General features: G+C 44.8%; 1 protein-coding gene across 6 annotated transcripts in view; it reads left to right on the top strand.

The window, feature by feature from the left end:
• The window catches only part of LOC146193286 (phospholipase A1-like), a 230,302-nt gene that overhangs the window by 102,586 nt on the left and 111,486 nt on the right, over positions 1-16,230 (top strand). For all 6 annotated transcript variants that reach the window (XR_014706817.1, XM_084602655.1, XM_084602654.1 and 3 more), the window contains one exon: positions 12,718-12,964. Coding sequence is in view for 5 of the 6 variants with exons in the window: in XM_084602655.1 (XP_084458781.1) it covers positions 12,718-12,964 (247 nt within the window). In the remaining variant the exon portion in view is untranslated. The remainder of the gene's footprint in view (positions 1-12,717; positions 12,965-16,230) is intronic.

Below are 16,230 nucleotides of genomic sequence, written 5' to 3'. Positions count from 1 at the left end.
GTCGACTGCTCCTCAGTCAGCGCTGCATGAATGTGTGTAGTAATATAAATCTATACAGTTCAAAGTCAGTTTGGAATTTTTTTTTTTAATTACCATCTTCGCCCCAATCGGCAATGTAGAGGTAAGCAGGACTGGACCTAAGGGAAAAAAGGAGGGCAGGAGGGAACAGCGGTACAGTAAGTTATGAAGCGAAATTATTTTTGACAATGCCGAAACACCACAATTAAATACTTAGGATAGGAAGTAAAACAAAAATTACACCCATAAATGGCAAAGTAGGTAATGCTAGACGCACAGGTCAACATTGCATTAACAAAATAAAGTATCAGTGACGCTCAGGATATAGTACATAAACAGCTTCCGCAATAAAATAAAAAATAAAGCAGATATGAAGTTGCGCGGGACTCTTAACATTATCACCGGTAAACCAAAATATATATCTATATACATATATATATATATATATGTATATCTATATATATATATATATATATATTCACGACTGAAATCACAGGGAGCCGTGAAGGTACACGCAGCCGAGGACCCGAGAATAAGGTCGGCTTGTAGTTCCGATTACAGAGTCACGGAGTCCAGCACCAGTGCACCGCTCGTGCCAACTACCGCTTCGTCGTCGTCGGCACCAAACACGGCTGTCGCGCGGCGCTAGGCACGTGGCAATATTAACTGTCTTGAAGACCTCGGCGGCGTAGGAACCACCAGTGCACATGTATACATGTATCAGGCTGTTCCCCTGCAGTGATGTTTCGGCTATAACACAATATATATATATATATATATATATATATATATATATATATATATATATATATATATATATATATATATTGTGTTATAGCCGAAACATCACTGGAGTGGAACTGCCTGATATATGCGCACTGGTGCTTCCTACGCTGCCGAGCTCTTAAAAAAAAAAAAAACTATTTGTACGATGCAGCAATGCTTTATTCTGAAAAACTAGTCTGTGCCGCATGGATCAAAGTGGCACGGCGATACAACCTAGCGAACCGTCGGCTACTAAAAGGTGCCAATATGGCCAATGAGCAGCGGCTGTAACTGCTTGGCATGCAAGCCAGCAGGGCTTTCCCGATGTAGTCCCGCCGCAGCGCGCATGCCTCATCGTGGTGTGTAATGGGCTGGCTATGTGATTACGTCAAACTGCAGAGTCCTGCAGGGATCGAGTGCAAGCCCGCTCATGACGCAGGTGCCTATACACATCGAAAGTCAATACCCAATGGGCAAATTCGGACATTTTTCGCCCCTTAACCAATTTTTCTAATGAAATGCAGTCGTCAGTCTACATTGTTGTACCGTGCCTTGTGTATTTAGAGTCCGCTTCGTCAAATGCAGGATTTTCCGTCGATCGGCATACAAGTTCTCTACGTCAAAAACGCGCCGAGAGTGGCGGAAAGAGAGACGGGGGAGCGGTCCATGATCAAGTGAATAATGAAAATGTTAGTATATTCATTCATGGTACCGGTACCGTGGATGTCACCATGCATTCAGTATACAGCTTGGCCAGATTTTCTTGGAATATATGCCTCCGTCTTGGACAAATCTGTAGTGACCTGATCCTATCCAGCTTCTTCCACTGATTTCACCTCATAACGTTTCATAAACATCTCATGAAAGCTAACAATTTAACATAAACAGATTATCGCATTTTGTGCCGCACTATGTTGAACTAGAATTCCTCGAAATTTTCAGCTCATTCAGTGCAGTATATTGTTTATTTTTATACTTATAAAACAGCCTCGTTGTCTGCAGTCACGTTCCGTTGATGTTACAACGGCATATCATCCCAATGTCGCCTGGTATTTGCGGTGTCGGCTGCGCTCTTACATAAACGCCACGGGCGGTTGTCGCTGCGAGTTTTTGTTCATCAAGAAGAAATAATTTGCATATTTTTGTTTCCTTCGAGAAACATTCACTATATTATGCCACCTTAGTGATCCTCAGAGAATGGACTTGTGTTTGGACATCCGTCTAGAGATTTCCAAGAAGGCCGAAATCGATGGGCTCAGGTTCTATTATTTACGCACACGATTAGAAGCACATATCCCTAACATTAGAATTGTGTAATAAAATCGTTATGTAAGTTTCCTAAATGTTGCCTAACGTTCTGGGGCATAAAAATAGCAAAAGCAGAACGTTTAAAACAATCCTTATAATAATGTTGAATTTTGAATTCTCTCATAATTTTCTTAAGGTAGTATGTTGCTGCATTCTAAACATTACTTTGATGTTACAAAGAAACATTGTTTGAATATGGTATTCTAATAGTTAAAGTAATTTGAATCATAATCATACAAGAACATAGCATATAGATTACAGGCGCTGAGTACCAACATTTTTGCGCTTTTCCTCCACGAATAATCTTTTTTTATTAACACGTTTTTGCAGATTTCAGTTGAAAGTTAGCGCTCGTGTTGTCTACATCTCTCTCGTCCTCGTTCATATGCGCTAGAACGTGTCTGCAATGCACCAACTCGCCCAACAATCTGTGCTCTTGACGTTTTTGCAGCTGGAGCTCTGAAATGATGCTCATCTTAGAATGTACGCGTAGCACTAATATGTTGTTAGAACGTTTACCTTATTATTCATTCTCCACTATCCCTCAAGCAACACTCGTCGGCAATAGATATAAAAGCTTCACTCTTCTGCTATATTTTAGGGGTGAGAGCATGAGTCGTGTTGAATTATTGAGCTGTCACTCTGCATTGGTGTTTTTGCAGAATGTGCAAGTTATGTACCACGATGAATGTTTGTTCCACATGATAATTCAAGATCACAGTTATGTCGCATACCTGTTAGATATATGTTATATAAATATATATTGAAACTTTATGCCAACATTTATATGTAACAATGATAAAACATCAGAATAAGGTTATACTGATACAAAAGTGTAACATTGTTCTAATATTTCTGTGGTAACTCATATTATGCTTATGTTAGATCACCAAAAGGGCGCCAGCATATAAAACGCGACACGTTTAATCATTCCTTCCATCGTGTGCGCCGCGAAAGACGGGAGAGGTTTTGGATGTGTTTCTGATTGGTTAGCTATTGCCCGACGCTCTTTCTGTGCAAAACAATTAAAAGAAAAACGCAAACAAGGTATATGTTGACCCGTGAGTACATGTTGCGACATAAGAGGAGCCTTTTAATGAAGCTCTACCGCTTGAGATGATGTTATATGCCCGTTTTAGTCAAACAATCATTTTCGGCTGTCAGTGTTTTGCCAAACTATGCTCAGTGTAGCCAGAAACAGCGTAGGAAAGTATGTGCCACTGCCGTCGCTTCAGCCGCATCATCGCCAAACTCGACGCGAATCGAGTGCTCTTCACTGCTCTCAGGGAAAAAGCCTCCCAGCCGCCGCTGTCTCTATCGTCTCGCCTCCATCACAGCCGCACGCGCGTGACTCATGGCCTGTCGATCCCAAATTCATAATCTTGCATTTTTCGGTGGTTGTCCTGAACATCACTCGTGAGAGCTTCAGTGTAAACACACGCCTTTTAATATTTTAATGTGTGAGCCCTACACGTTCCCTGAAATGCGCCTATTAGCGGATAACGGTAGCGCCCACAGCGTGTTTGTTGATAACTTTTGTATAATAACTGAATGCAATAGATGCTCTCTCACACGGAATAACAGGCACGCTTAGCTAGCGATACCAAACATATTCAATCACTTTTCTCGCACCATTTGTACTTTCATTTTCTTACAAACTACAACAGCGCTTCAAGTAGCATCGCAGATGCTACGCCCCTGACTGGGTGGGTACCAACAAGCGACACCGCGGCAGACAGGGTCACATCGACGCTTCCCGCTCAATGTCCACGTGCTTTGTGATTTCAGCAGTCGTCGACATGGAATCGCTATTTCCAGAACTACTCTACATGGTCGTATGCAACCGCTAAAGCTTGTGAATGCGTGCTCTATAATCGCCGAAACTGGACATCCGAAACTCGAGTACTCGAGCTAGGCCTACTCGTTGCAGAAGGGGCTGGCAGTTTGGCGCCAACGCACATTTCTGGTCAAGGTCATTGCTGATAAGAAGTGAGAATACATAAAATGTAGCTGATTGCTTTCTTTTTGCTCGACGGTGTAATGTGACAAATCAGTGCATGTATAAGCTCAGGAACCTAAACGCGCACCTACTGGCTGTGACCATGTGCCGCCACTGTGCCTAAGAAAACATGCCTTATTCTATGTAGTTTTTTTAGCATTATTAGGTTCATCAAGATCTTGTGCATGAGAGACAACCACTGGGAAGAAAGTCCACGAAAGAAAAAAGGAGACGTGCCCTTTTGGTATTATAGGCGGCATTCAAAATGACGCTCCGCGGTATTCCCTTTTGGCGTTACTTGAGAATTTCAAAACAGCGGTCTCAGTCGTTGGGAGGAGTTCCCCGAATTCAATTTATATCGTGTCTTTTTCAATATACGCCGCGTTATAGGCACTAAATCTGCGCGAGTAGAATCAAATACTTTTATATCTTTCACAGATTGGAATGGTGAAACGTCTATTTATGGCCTGCAGTAGAACGCATTCACAAAAGTATGGCAGTACATCGAACGACCCTGTTATCGCCGCTTTAACATCGCCCTTTGTTAATGGCGTAACATGTTTGCTACTCTCTACTGCCGCTCATCAGTGTCCTGAATTAATTCACAACTGTATAGGTCAGCATAATACGTCTTGGCTATTTTGATTGCATCCTCCGTATCCGTGATGACATTGCTCACCTTGCCTGTTAGGTATATTTAAGGATTTTTGCCTACACCTAATTCCTTCTTTACCGCTTAAGGCTACCACCGTTTTTTAGAGCATGCTAGGGTTTCGACATGTTATACTTCAATACGTCCGCCACCTTACACGTATTAATTAGCTTCGATATTTGTGCCAGTTCTATCCTATTGGGTAGGATACTCTCATAATTTTCCATATCTTAATCAAATATTTCGCCTCACAATTTGCAGTTACACTCTCTAACTATCCTACCGCCTAATTTCACCGCGCGCTCTGTAATGGTATATCTGCGAGCATTAAACTCGCCATTTAGTAGGGCGCACATACCGTGTTTTCACTTTCCCCACTGCTGAATCTACACCTTCGTTAAAGCTTTCGGCTCCCCTGTCATCCAGACTACATGTAGGCATATAGGCCTGTACAACTTTCCGTTTATACCGCTTATAAATCTTATTTACGATACTGCTGCCCGATAATTCATTTTATGGAATTCATATATGCAGAGACTACGTGACAATGAACAATAATGATAATTGTCTCTCAGGTTAAGCTTGGTCACACAATACATTAGCACCCTTCAGTACAATGTATGCCTCATTTTGTGTCTTAATCTCATTAATCCTATGATATACCATTTCATGACCGCTAGTTTCTCGACGATCATTTTTAAACTTGTCTCACTAGCTATTCTTCTAGCGTTAAACGTTTTCGTGGTCAATTGCAAACAGTCGGCTGTCTAAAGCCAGAGATTCTTAGCACTCTCCGCTTTGCTATAGATCTGACTGGGGCCATGATCAGTTGCTCCGCAGCCGGTATAGGGCCTGAGGCCAGGGATTTGAAAACGTAATGAGATGTCACGTCCAATGTCTACGCTATGAGGGCCAAATAGGGTTGTGGTAAATGAGTGCGTTTCCGTAGATGTTCACGGTGTTGTCTAACTGGGCTAGCGTTTTCTCAATGTACTCGGCCCTCGCTTTTCGTCTGTTTTCGTGAAGGTTGGAGCCCATGTTTTTCGGCAATGGTCCCACGTTAATGGTTTTCCTAAGGTGGTCCGGTACGTCCGCGTATCTGTCTACCAGTCCGCTCGTGTCCCGACCCAACCTCCTTAGGAGTGCTCGTCCCGTGGGGGTGCCTCTGAGGGGACGCTGCCGTATATCCGCGCGAGAGAGAACGCGTAGCCGCGACGGTAGTGGTAAACAAGGAAGGAACATGATCACGTGTGCCACGGCAAAGGTCGCCGGTACAGCGGAGGCCAAAGAAATTGCCGTTGCGCTGGCGGCAACAGAAGGCTACAGAACGGGCCGATCTCTCAACATACTGACGGACTCGAAGGAGACGTGCAGGAACTACACGAGGGGCAGGATCAGCAGAACAGCCCTTAAAATACTCAGCGGGGTAACCTCCGCCGAGGAGAAACCCAGGCATAACCGAATCTGGATCCCGGGCCACACGAGCATAGGGGGGAACGAAAGGGCAGACAGCCTAGCTCGAGGTACCGCATTCCGAGCAGGGCAGTCAAATGCTCCGGAGCTCCACCTACAGGCTTGCGAGGGGGGATGCGCAGAGATCGTGCACTTGCATATGGGAGCTAGAATTAGATATCCACCACCACACAAAAGCCCTAATAAAGCAGGAAGCGACCGGCTGGCGCAGAAACCAGACCAACTCCTTCCCTAATCTACACATACTTAATAAAATGTTCCCGACACAATACAGAGCCACCTGCCCTTGGTGCGATGCCACACCTACACTTTATCATATCACGTGGGAATGCGAACGCAACAAAGCATTCCACCAACACGAAGACCTGAGTGCGGAGAAATGGGAGAGTCGGCTCACCAGCGGCGAGCTCGTGACCCAAAGGGCCTTAGTGCAGCACGCGACTGATGCAGCACGACTCAGTGGAGCCTTGGAATAGGGCCCTACCTTGCTGACGAGAAGCCTCAAGTCGCCAGCGCCAGAGAAGACGACGGAGACTTCACAACCGCGAAACCCTTGAAATATCCAAAAAAGTGTTCACTCATTCACTCACTCCGTAGATGTGCAATGGCATCATGTCGCACCCCCAAATTGCAAGTCAATTGACACGAGGTTTATTTGTTTTTATTCTGGTTAGGATTTACGTGGCAGTCGGATTCAAAATATGGTCCTCCTCCGCACGAGGTGGATGTTCTGCCTTTATGTGACCGCTGATCACGGCGAGGTACGTTGCAAGTTTGATTCACGCCGTGGTAATCAGACGCTCTGGTTCATGTCTGGAATGACCCGTGGTGATTAACGTCGTGGTCTAAGATATCTGAAGGGTCAATCCTTGGCGGTCAATCCTTGGCACCCAGCCCGGGCATCAGAAAAGACCAACCACACTTCTCATGCCAACTCTGGCGTACAGTGGATACTCTTGATCCAAGACATACTCTCGAACAGGGGACAATAAACAAATACCACTTCACCTGTCTCTACTCTTGGGCATGTTTCCGGGCTGCATCACGAGAGTGTGTCTTGCATTTATCCTTTTTTATGCTTGCAGACGTAGGTCCGCAGTCAAAGCGCAGTGTCCGGGGTGTCTCTTCTGCTTGCTATAGTGGCATTCAGAACTTTGGTTGCTAAACATCCTCTTTGTGGGAGCACTAATCTCTGCCGACGATGAGCCGCGATGGATTATCTTCTAAATAAGATATAAGGTAATCTTGAATTTGGGTGTCCCCAAGCAACTCCTTCTTTCTAAAAGACTGCTGCATTGTCTTATACCTTGCACCTATGCTTAAATTCCAGATCACAATATTTGTGGACAGAAGCTCCGTCTTAAAGTATTGACGCGATAGCGGAAATGACATCCGTTTGTCTGCCCCCATTGAGGATCATCATCTGAGGGCACGTACTTAGTAACGTCCCTAATACATAATCTATTTTGCATTTTTGTGGCGCAGTTCCTACTGCAGCCGTTCCTGGATATTGCGTCATGGGAGACATGGGTCTAACATACCATCTGCCAGCTGCGACAGATGCAGCAGACACACACCACCTGCCTCTGCTTGCGCGTGGTAGCCACGATAATTCGAAATCTCCACAATGCAGCTATCAGAAAACTAGATAGAAATGTTGACAGTCAAATGGTGACTTCAGTGATCGGGTTAGTGCTAAAGCATCACTTTAGCATAGTCGAACGATTGTGCCTGTGTGACATAGGATTAGCATGTGTGGCATGACATCCTAGGTTACTGATGGGTTGGAAAAGATAAGCCTGAGTGAGCAGTGCCTCATTAATGGGTAGTTTATGTAGCCTCATGATGACAACAAGCGTCCGACAGATCAGCGCGCAAGCATGAAGCCAACCATCTACAGCACCCAGATTGAAGTTTGTGATTTCACTTTGACAATGTCAACGCAGACTATGCTTGCTAGTATTTTATCCAGAATGGGGGCATTGAAGCAGTCCAGTATTAGAAGGTTGTGGCTACTAAACACTAGCTCGAAATACGCAAGCGTCAATACTTAACATCAAAATCTAAAAGAAATACTCAAATACCCCCTCAAGGAAAACAGATAAAGCAAAATAATTCGAAGAATTACACCAGGCGCCCAAACAGTTTCCTAATACTGCAGCTTTGTTGGTATGGCAGCTTCTTCCGGCATCGTACTACCGGGGGCCCTAGTTTCGACAATATGCCATTTTGTTCAAATTGTGACGTATGGGTGACGTGTTCGGTAGGACGGTGCCAGGTTACCTAAGCATACAACCGTTTACGCATTTTGAAGAAAAATAGAACTAAAGTGATAGAAAAAAGCGCTATCGTCCGCTACTAATGTTGGCGCCAAGGATAAAAAACGACTATAGTTCTGAAGGAACCGGGCCGCTGCGGTGCATTCCGCACTTTTGGAGCCAGGGGTTGCAGGGAGAGCGAGTGAAATATGTTGTGGCTTTGTAGTCTCAGTGTGTCATGACACGCTGCATGAGTTTTAGTTTAGCTGAAAAGGATGAACGGCAACAGAATTTGCACAGTGGGTTGGCTCAGAATGAGCGCGGAAAGTAGCATTACTCTTCATAAGCGCCGATGACTTCTCACATTCACGTATAGGCGGTTTTTAAAAATAGGAACTAAAACCTTTAGGAACCTCGCTGTAAACTGAAGGAATCAACACATTTCCGAAGTAGCTCTAGCACAGACGAAGAGGCGTTGGCGTCGACGGCCTGCTCCGTGTCCGATGCCAACGCTCGCAGTCTCATGGTATCAATTACTGTTAGTACTGGCTGTGCTGCCCACCTTTTTTTGAACAGCAGCGTTATGCCCAGCTTCCGTGAGGCCAGCAAGTATACTTAAGATTCTATAACATGTTGTTTCGGCTTGAGTTGTGTATAGCGCGGAAAGCAGCGCAGAGAGAGAGAGGAACAGAGAGTGTGTGCATGTGCATGTGTGTGCACACAAACACACAATCGGCAAAGTGGAATTCCTAGTCGGTTAAATTTTTATGCGCTGGAGTGCGAAAGGCTCGCGTGAAACGCAAATAATGTCTGACAAAGAGAGACAGACAAGCAAAAGAAGGGAAGAGCAGGAAGGTTAACTAGGCGATGTCCAGGCTACCATACACGTGCAATTCAGTTCCGTCGTTCAGTCGTGTCCGACTCTTCGTGACCTTATGGACCATGTCACTCCACGCTTCCGGTCTCTCACTATCTTCCTAACATCACATAACTTCATCTGCAACGCCTCGAGGATGCCATCTAACCATCGCGTTCGCTGCCTACCCCTTCTCCGCCGACCCTCAACTTTTCCCAACATCAAATCTTTCTCCAGCGACTCCTCTCTTCTCATCAGATGACCAAAGTAGCTGAGCTTTAACTTTAGAATTTGACCCTCCAATGAGCAGTCAGGGTTTATGGTCGACAATATCGACTGATTTGATCTTCTGGCAGTCCAAGGAACTCTCAAGAGTCTTCGCCAGCACCACAATTCAAACGCGTCAGTTCTTCGGCGGTCAGCCTTTTTCACAGTCCAACTCTCGCATCCATACATCACAACTGGAAAGACCATAGCACGAGTTATACGGATCTGGGTTGGCAGACTAATGTCTCTGCTTTTTACTAGGCGGTCAAGGCTAACCATTGCTCTCTTTCCCAGAAGCAGGCGTCTCCTAATTTCATGGCTGCAGTCTCCTTCCTAGGTAATCTTGGAGCCCAAGAAAAGAAAACTTGTCACAGCTTCCACTTATGTCCATTGATGCTCCAGGACTTGATAGGGCAAGACGCCATGATCTTTGTCTTTTTAATGTTCAGTTTAAGCCCAAACTTCTCACTCTCTTCTTGTACGCGCATCACAAGTTTCTTGAGTTCCACTTCACTTTCTGCCATTAAAGTGGTATCATCCGCATATCTAAGGTTGTTGATACGTTTTCCAGCAATCTTCACTCCAGCTGAAGACTCGTCCAGACCGCCCTTCCTCATGATGCACTCTGCATATAGGTTAAATAGGCACCATACACCATACACCTTCTGCACCATACACGTGCAGAAGGGGATAAATGAAGAATAAGGAAGAAAGCGAACGATAACTGAGGAAATCGTGGTATGAAGCTTGGGCGGTGCTGCATGCGCTTATTCTTTACTGCAGAAAGGGTAAAGTAGAAGTGAATAAAGGGATATTATTTTCTACCTGTAATAACAAAAGCAATCGACATAAAATGTCACTCAACCAAATCATATGATTAGAGCTACCGTCATAACATGCTCTGGAGTACTCATTTTCTAAACATATGCAAATGGTGCCTCGGATGCATATCGAAACAAAACTTTACAAAACACATATCATGTAGCAAGCAAGCATGTGTCATATGCATGGCACATACATTCCTTTAATAAAATAGAGGCTTTCCGTATTTTTAGCTCCTTCCCTCCCCCCGCTCATGGTAAGGCTCTTCAATTCATTAACATTGGAGTGGGCGCATATTATTGTACAAAACGTGCAGTGTTTAGGGACAACATTTAAGGCAATCTTTGGTGACTCCTCGATGGCCCCCTCACCATATGACCACTCAAGTAGTACTCAAAAACCGTCCAGACAGACAATTAGAAAGCATCACAGTGCTCTCGGAAATGTCTTCTCTCGCGCAGATCAACCGCTTGAGTTGGTAGGCCGCCATTGCTGCGCTTGGCAACAATGGCGTGAATCGATGCTTTCTCTATGAGTACAAAGCTTTTGTAATGGGAGACAGCTAGGACCCTCATGCGTTGTAAATTTTCGTTTTCATTATTAATTCTCTAAAAGGTTGCGCAGCTGAAAGGTACCCTTATGACATGGTTTGACTGCTTTCTGCAATTACAATAAGATGTCTCAGCTTACTTAACCAGTCACCAAACGTTTTACCAAACTGCGGTGAGCTACAATTCGTCTATACTCCACGTCGAATTCGCCATTCTTTTACGTGATCGCCTCAAAAGGTCTGAAATGTGGCGTCCAACTTTTACCATTTAGAGCACTGGCAGCACGCTCTTTACGTAATGAAACGTCATTATTACGTCATCACATAATGTTTATGCATGACGTAGTTCCCATCATACAATTTCAGCCAATCAGGTATCGGGAGGCGGCTCTTGACAGTGGGCAGTTCATTACACCCAATTCGTATTACCAGCGTAAGTTCTTTCCTGCCTATCATCTATACGTACCTCCATTTTCCTTCTACAATTACTTATAAATACCCCCAGGCATCATGTAAAACGCTGCTAAAATCCATTTTCAAGTTTACGTCATTGTTACGTCACCGCAAGAAACTATTTCGATAGACCGCAATGTCGTGCTACAATTTTGAAACGCGCGACCTTTTCGACAACCAATCAGGGAAACAACATGGCGCCGAACGGCGGCCATGTGTGTCAAAAATAGTGCCCCGGGCTTCCCACCCGGTAAAACATTGCTCACCAAAAGCGAGACACAGTTGCAGCCATGGTGGGTATTTGATTACGGCACAAGCTGCACGTTGTACGCTGTAGCTGCCGTGATTCCCGACTACATACATCTAACTACCACTTGATTTTGTGATATTAATTGAGGATGACCTTTATTATGCCAGTACTGTCGGAAAATTGAAGTGATTGCTGTCAGAACGGTTCCCACACAGCCAGCCAGATCTGGACATGGTTACTTGAACGCGGACCAACAGGTGGGAGTCGAATCCTTTAATTGGGCCTGTAGGGCTTAAACACCCTCTAAGATGCCGAGAACAGCAATAGTTTTAGTTACAAATTGCCAATATGCCATATGATCACTACGGCCGAATGGATGCCGGCAAGTAACCTAGCGATAATCACGCTTTTCTTGTACCCGACAAGCCGAATACAATAAACATGTGAGATTCATTTGAAAAAGAAATAAAAATAAATTCTCCCTCCGAGACGGTAATAATCAGCGAGTCAGAAGCAGACGTCGTACACATTATGCATAGTTTCTGGATTCTCCCAATTAGGATAAAGAAATAAGCACATAGCATTACGTTTTTAGTGATAAACCACCCCTCATAATTATTTTGCATGCCTCAGATCAAAACGTTCCACAGCATACACTCATTGGTAGAGTGGAGTAATGTAGTTAAGAAACGTGCCGCTGTCACGCGTCATTGCAGGCTTTTATGACAAAAGCGCAATATTTTCTGCGATGCGGTGTTCCTGACAATGCTGCAGATCAGTCCTTTTTTTTTTGCATCTTAGAAGTAATAAATATCCCAACAAAACGCTTCCCAATCATCAGCACTATCGCCCGCAAATATTATACGCAGGTCGTAAGTTTACTCCTCCAGCAATACATCAGTTGCGCGTGAGGTGTCTTCCTAGGCCTTGTTTTGTAATTTGCGTTGCTCTGTACAGTGGAATTCTTCACTATGACGGCTAACGTTGGCACAACTATACTAACGGAGAAGCTGTACTTCCTAACAAAGTTTTTATACTTCTTCTAGGTCGATTGCAACATAATAATCGTAGACTGGAAGAATGCTGCTTCATTTCCATATTACGCAACAGCGGCCGCCAACAGCCCGTTGGTAGGCGCCGAAATCTCCGTGCTACTTCAAGAAATGTACTTCTCATTATCTCTGCCGCCAGAGAAAGTACACCTCATTGGCTTCAGCCTTGGTGCGCATGCAGCAGGTTTTTGCGGTAGACACTTTCAAAACAAAACGGTGAAACAGCTGGGACGAATTACAGGTATTTCTTTTGCTCGTTCTTCACCAAAACTGTGCCATGAAGTGGATTTGGCTATTCATAATGAGTAGCATCTATAACTTGTCAATAGGGTCCTGGTTGCAGCTTGTAATGCAAGATAGTCAGAGCTTGGAATAGAGATAGCTCGTAACGACGAAGGGTTCCTGCAATTGTGTTAAGATTGGGTGTTCAGCTTGGAGCTCGCAGGTGTACTGGTGATTATAAATAGCGTCTATTATATCCCACCGCTTCCCATCCAAGCATATATTCTTCCGAATAAGCATAGTGCTGTAGCCGCCTTCCTGTTATTTTATATTGTTATTATTCGCCTTGGTACCCTACGGAGCAAAATATCCGTCCTAATCGAGAGGCAAATTTTTCAGAGTATACATCTGCAGTAGGAATCCAGTGCCACTTCTAGTCATGATCAGAGTTAAACTAAGAAGACATTGAGTTTAGAGTAATCAACCTAATCTTAATGTCATCCTTCAACACGTATCTGTCGACAATGTGCTCTCACGACGTTAGTTCCTTAAGTATTGCGAGTATGACCTACACCTGTATAGCAAAATGAGAGAATAAATAACTTAACCGTTAATAGCGAGTTAGTAATACAACGTGTGGTACAATGTTTGGGGCAAACGATAACTCATGAGAGTACGCAATAGAAAGAATATATACTAAAAGGCTTGTATAAATCAACCACAAAACAAAAAGAAGAACGCAGGCGCGTCTAGATATTGCTTCGTGTAAGAACATGTTATGCGTACACCAGTCACTCAATAAAAGCAAGCTTAAACAATTTTTAATTGTATAAATTCGCTCGTTGGAAAGAAGCGGTTTTGTTAAGTATGCTTGCCATTTTTTTCTGAATTTTTTCAGCAAGAAAAACCGAAATTGCTAGTAAAAAACGCACTACGGTCACGCCCTCGTCACTGCTGGGAGCGGTGGGGGCGGGCAGCCGAAACTGGGGAACAGGCGAAAGTGATACAAATATCGCAATGCTGCGCGGCTGGATCCGACGACCGCGCGTTTTTAACGCTTGCTTCGCTCTATCCCGCGCTATAGTGATCAACGGATCAGCGTAATCTGCTGCTGGTGCCATTCGCTTTCTCCTGTTCGGTCGTTTTTAGTTGAAGATTCTGCGAGATCAACCAGCAGGTATGCAGCTGCTGCGGAATAGCACGTCACGGGCTTCGACTCTCTCCAACTAGTGAGAAACTCTTGCGCAGTTTTAAAGTAAACGTTGCGCGATGTTCGAAAATTATTTTCATTATGCCATTATAAAAGAAACATTTTTGTGAGGGCGTGAAGCGACCAGTGGCTACCAGCACGGCTTTCCGCTGAGCGAACATTAAGGGTCTACCTAGGCGGCAAGGTGCTTTATAGTTTCCCAGAGCATAAGAAACTTTCGACGCAGTCAGGAATCAGCTGTGTTTCGCACTGATGATTTTCGTACTGATGACGATAATCGAATTTCGGCAGCCATTGTGACAACTTGGTATTCTAATTAATTCAGCGCAACTGCAGTCCGGTGCCGTTCTGTCGTTGTTTCTGCAAATAATTAGGTTAATACCGTTGACGCACGCGGGTTCGCGGTCGTCACGCTTAACCGATGATACTGAACTTAGTACACTATTCCCGGATGACTGTTGGTACGCACCTGCCATCGTTCTTGGCTACGTCAACAATTACCAGTTAGGAACAGCAAACGAAATGCATGATTGGCAGAACGAAGCTGCATTGGCAATAGCCAATTACAACGTTGTGTCCTGACCGCCGTTGTGTCTGAACGCAGCACTGCCGCCACATGCCACGCCGGCCACGCTTTCCGTAAGTTCGTAGTGACCTTGCGCTAATATCAAGAAAGCGTGGTCAAATTTATTTTTCCTAATTAATAAGCCAAGGGATAGCGGAATCTCAAAAATTAACCCTTATTGAGGCTTTCAGACCCGTACCGAGATGCTGTTAGGAGTGATAACTGCAATGCAAACAAGTTTCTCTTCACAGCTGTGTAGACAGTCGGCGGTGCATAGCGGCTCATCCCATCTTCTTGTATACATTAGCTCCCCTGATAAGGCGGTTCCGTAATTAATGGTCTTGATTTTACTGTGGGAGAAAGTGATTTACAGTAGGCAGTTCTATGAATAGGCCTTTTTCTACAGCTCTGCTCACTCTCCAAGAGTCGTCTGCTGTAGCGCCGATCCGAAATACTTAGGCCTTGCCACAACAAGCGGTTCGGTCGGCCACAGTGCCCATCCCCCGCGGTCGCTGCTGGCACCGTTCCTGCAAGCTAGCTTCATCGACGCTGCAGGTGTTGTCAACTTGCTCTGATGCTCTGAAGCCGGGCCATATTCGGCTTTGTGGTTAAAACCGCACCGCATAAAGAAAGCTGCAATAACGGGACGGGCAGCAGCTGCAGTGATCGTGGGTTTGTCAATGGGCTAGTGGGCGATGCTCCAAGATTGTAAAACGCGCTGTCGACTAGGATTACAGCCTAGAAAATGCATTTCCCATTAGTTGCTACTGAAACGTGATGAAGTGTGTAAAGGGCAACTGTTAAACGGGCCAGCTCGTGCGCTTTTCGCACTCTGCGGCCGACTCCCGACTCGCGCAAATGTGCTATGACTTCGCTTTCGCTGTCGACGTATGCTCGACATTGTTTTTCTTAGCACAGTTTTTTTGGAACTGGTGGTTGCTCAAACGCGTACGCTAGGTGTTCAAGCTGCTTTACTTTGTTTGAATAATAAATAATGTTCTATGCTCTCAAAAAACCTGAAACAAAACGGACGCAGAAAAACCGCCGGCGCCAGCCTCGCATACCGACCATGACGTCCAAAATGGGCTCAACTACGAACAAAAGTGGCATTCGCTTGGAGGGCAGACCCGCTGGTGCTTGTTTTCTTTTACCAGCTGCCGCTTGTTTTCATTTCTGCCATTGGCTGGATAGTTGGCTTGCTGGCTGGCTGGCTGGACGGACGGACGGACGGACGGACGGAATGTAGGAGCGTCCCCTTTGAAACGAGGTGGTAGCGGTTGCTATAATGCTTGTTTTTTCCCCGAAATATAGAATATTGTTTTATATCAGCCATAGGATAGGACATAATGCCAGATTTCTGTTTTTAATCGACCAATTTTCCAAACGCCTTTTGTTAGCTTCCACCGCAGATTCATTCACTCGAGTACTGGCATCTCTAAACACCAGGGCCTCAGGAAGAGTAACTGAGCCTGCATAGAGCTTCGCGTGGTTACCATCACAATCTAGTATA

Source organism: Amblyomma maculatum, chromosome 4 (genome assembly GCF_055883805.1).
Source record: "Amblyomma maculatum isolate TAMU_Amacu chromosome 4, ASM5588380v1, whole genome shotgun sequence".
NCBI lineage: Eukaryota > Metazoa > Arthropoda > Arachnida > Ixodida > Ixodidae > Amblyomma > Amblyomma maculatum.
The sequence above is the reverse complement of the archived record's forward strand: the minus strand, read 5'-3'. Positions and strand labels throughout refer to the sequence as shown.